General features: G+C 34.7%; 1 protein-coding gene across 1 annotated transcript; it reads left to right on the top strand.

Annotated features, from left to right (window-relative positions):
• Positions 1–322: 322 nt before the first annotated feature.
• On the top strand, positions 323–2,298 carry LOC145076302 (uncharacterized). Its single transcript, XM_079022229.1, has 5 exons — positions 323–946; positions 1,030–1,689; positions 1,750–1,992; positions 2,054–2,161; positions 2,224–2,298. The coding sequence occupies exons 1-5, from the start codon at positions 323–325 to the stop codon at positions 2,296–2,298; spliced, it is 1,710 nt and encodes a 569-aa protein (XP_078878355.1).
• The last annotated feature ends 948 nt before the right edge of the window (positions 2,299–3,246 follow it).

Raw genomic sequence — 3,246 nt, 5'->3', positions numbered from 1 at the left:
ATTACTTGTCGTTTATACCATTAAAGTCGGTTACCCGGTAATTAAATGTAGTGTGGCCTTTAGATTTTAGATTTCTTCAATTAAATGGCATCTTATCAATGACATGTCAATGCCTTCGTATAACTATTCAAAAAATGGCTTTACTCCAGTCGGTTATCAAAATCGTGTTGAAGTGTTCAAGATTCTAGGGCTTTTCTCTCCCATTTTTGTAAGTTTTCTCTCGTCTAGGGTTCTTTTGTAGTTAAAGTTCATCTGGTTCTTTTCTAGTTAAAGTTCATGGCGAACCCAGACCTTATTTTCTTGAAAGTGCATTTACACTATAATGGTGTTTTTACAAGACACCCCACATAGATACACTGGAGGTGAAACGTTCATGTTTAATGGTTATGATTTCTCTGGAATGGATTTACATGGGTGTTGTGAATTTATAGAAAGGTTTGTTGGAGAACTTTTTGAGAAACTTTATTACTTAGCACGTGATCTCACTATAGCAAATGGTCTTAGGGTAATAACTAACGAAATGGATTATCAAGTGTTTATCGATGTTGAAGGTACTCTTATTGAGCATTATGCTAAGCTCTGGTTTTATGGAGAGGAAATTAGAATATACAACCCTGGTTCAACAGTCAGCATGGATGTTGTTACAATGTCAGATAGAACTAATAACTTTAGTAAGTATTATGTTTGTTTTGATGGTGTAAAGAAGGGGTGGTTAGAAGAGTGCAGCAAGGTGATTGAAATTGATGGTTGCTTTTTGAAAGGGTATGTTACTGGTGAGTTGCTTTGTATTGTGGAGAGAGATGCTGGGGACCAAATATACCCAATTGCCTGGGCAGTGGTATGTGTTGAAAACAAGGAAAACTGGAAATGGTTTATGTCATTGTTAAGTGATGATATCAATCTTGGTATGGGACAAGGTTTAACTCTTATGTCAGACCAACACAAAGTAAGCAAAACATTTTTTTTATTATTTCACTTTCACAAAGTATATTACCCAATTCATTTCTAACTACTTGTATGTTGGTATAGGGTCTTATGGAAGCTGTCAAAGAATTATTACCACAAGCTGAGCATAGGCAATGTGCAAGGCACATTGTGGCCAAATTCAATAAAAAGTTTCTAGGGGCACAATTTGTTAACAAGTTTTGGTCTGCATTTAATGCAACAATAGAACAATCTTTCAAGGAAATAATGAAGGATATTAAGCTTATGAGTCCAATGGCAAGTAACTACTTGATAGAGAAGGACCCTAAAACATGGTCAAGAGCTTACTATCAAGTTGGTAGATGTTGCTCTAGTATGGAGAATAGAGGATGTGAAAGTTTCAATGCAGTCATAGTTGAAGCCACGAAGAAACCTATCATCACAATGCTTGAAGAATTAAGAATGTATATGATGAACAAGCTGTTCACAACAAAACTTAATGGATGGTCAAGTGATGTTTCATATGAAATAAGGTTGAGGTTGAATGAGTTAAAGCTTAATCAAATGTTTTGGGAGGTATTGCTAAGTGGACTCAACCAGTTTGAGACTAGGTCAAGAAGTGAGGCATATGATGTTGATTTAGATATGAGGACATGTTCATGCAGGATGTTGCAACTTAATAGTTATGGGTGTGTTCATTCTGTTTCTGCCATTAACTACCTTAATAAAGATGTGGAGAAATATGTGGATCCTTATTTTGTTAGAGTAATGTATATGAAGACCTACCAGTATAAAATTTGTCTAATGAATGGAAGCAAGATGTAGCCTGAAACTAATTACATTCCACCTTTACCCCCCAAGAATAGAATGATTCATGGTAGGCAAAAAACTAAAAGAGTTAGAGATGTGAGTGAAAAGGGTGGAAAGCATAGAGTTTCTAAGAAGGGTAAGAAGATATCATGTAGTTTGTGCAAAGTGGAAGGACATAATAAGAAGACATGTCCAAATGTTGATAGGTCAAGACCAAACAAGTTACCAACTAGGTTTCATAGGACTAAGGCACCAAAGGTAAATAAAAATTCTTATTTATTATTTTTTTATTTGTTATTAATTATGTTTCATTTAAAAGGGTGAAAATGTGAAGAAAATGAGTGCAGAAGTGGCAAGTGGTAGTAGGATAGGAATGGATGGTAGGGATACACATGGTAGTAGGGTTAAGAGGACTAAGATAACAAAGGTATATACAAAATCTTATTTATTAATTTATTAATTTGTTATTAATTATGTTTCATTTAATAGGGTGAAAATGTGAAGAAAATGATTGTAGAAGTGGCAAGTGGAAGTAGGACAAGAATGAAATATGGGGATACATAAGGTATTAGGGAGAGTGGGACTACACAAGTGACAAGGGAAAGGGGTAATGTTGTAATTCCCCAGGTTAAGAGGAGGAAAAAGAGTGAAAGGATCATCAAGAAAAAATTGGCAACCCAAGTTATAGGAAAAAATGGAGAGGGTAACACTTTAGAAAAACCTGTCAACTTAATGTAGTTTTTGCATGGGATGTTTCTTTTATTATGTAGTAAAAACATGTTAGGATGTTTGCTTTTAAATATTCTTTGTTGGAATTGTTATGTAATGTATGACACTCACTTTGGTTATTAACATATTATCGTGTGGGATCCAGTATCCTTTATGTCTTTTTTATGCATTAGATGGTCCCTTGTTTCTTGTCCCTCTTGGAATTGTTATGTGGACCATGCTACTTAAAAATTTGTTTGAGGTAGTTGAACGTCTTATTCTTATGAGTTGCCTATATGAATATAAGCCAGGAGCAAGGATTCCTGAAAAGAGAATTCCAGTGTAAGCCTGATATGAAAGTGGAGTGTGGACCATATAACAACTCATGCATCATATTATATAATTAATGGACTATATAACTTGCATTCTTTGGGGACCATATAACAATTTATGCAGTATACTATCAAGGAAACCATAAAGAAATGTTAAAAGATAATAGAATCCATGCTTTCTATTATAAAATAAGTCCATACAAAAGGTGTTACATGACCATACGTAATGGGGCTAAAGTACATTGCCTATACTAAATTATCAAAAGGATCATCATTTCATATGCCACCATCACACCATCCAACAACACTATACACCTTGCATCACTTACAAGAACTTTAACTTGATTTCCAAATACCTAATCACCCAAAAGACCATCCCCATATCCACCATGTTCCAAAAAGCACCTATACACCATGACCCAACATCTTACATCGCCAACTACAACTTAAAGTACATGACCACAAACAATAA

This window comes from Lactuca serriola, chromosome 9, assembly GCF_051521515.1.
Source record: "Lactuca serriola cultivar US96UC23 chromosome 9, Lser_US96UC23_V15, whole genome shotgun sequence".
NCBI classification, from domain to species: domain Eukaryota; kingdom Viridiplantae; phylum Streptophyta; class Magnoliopsida; order Asterales; family Asteraceae; genus Lactuca; species Lactuca serriola.
This window is presented reverse-complemented; position numbering and strand designations above follow the sequence as displayed.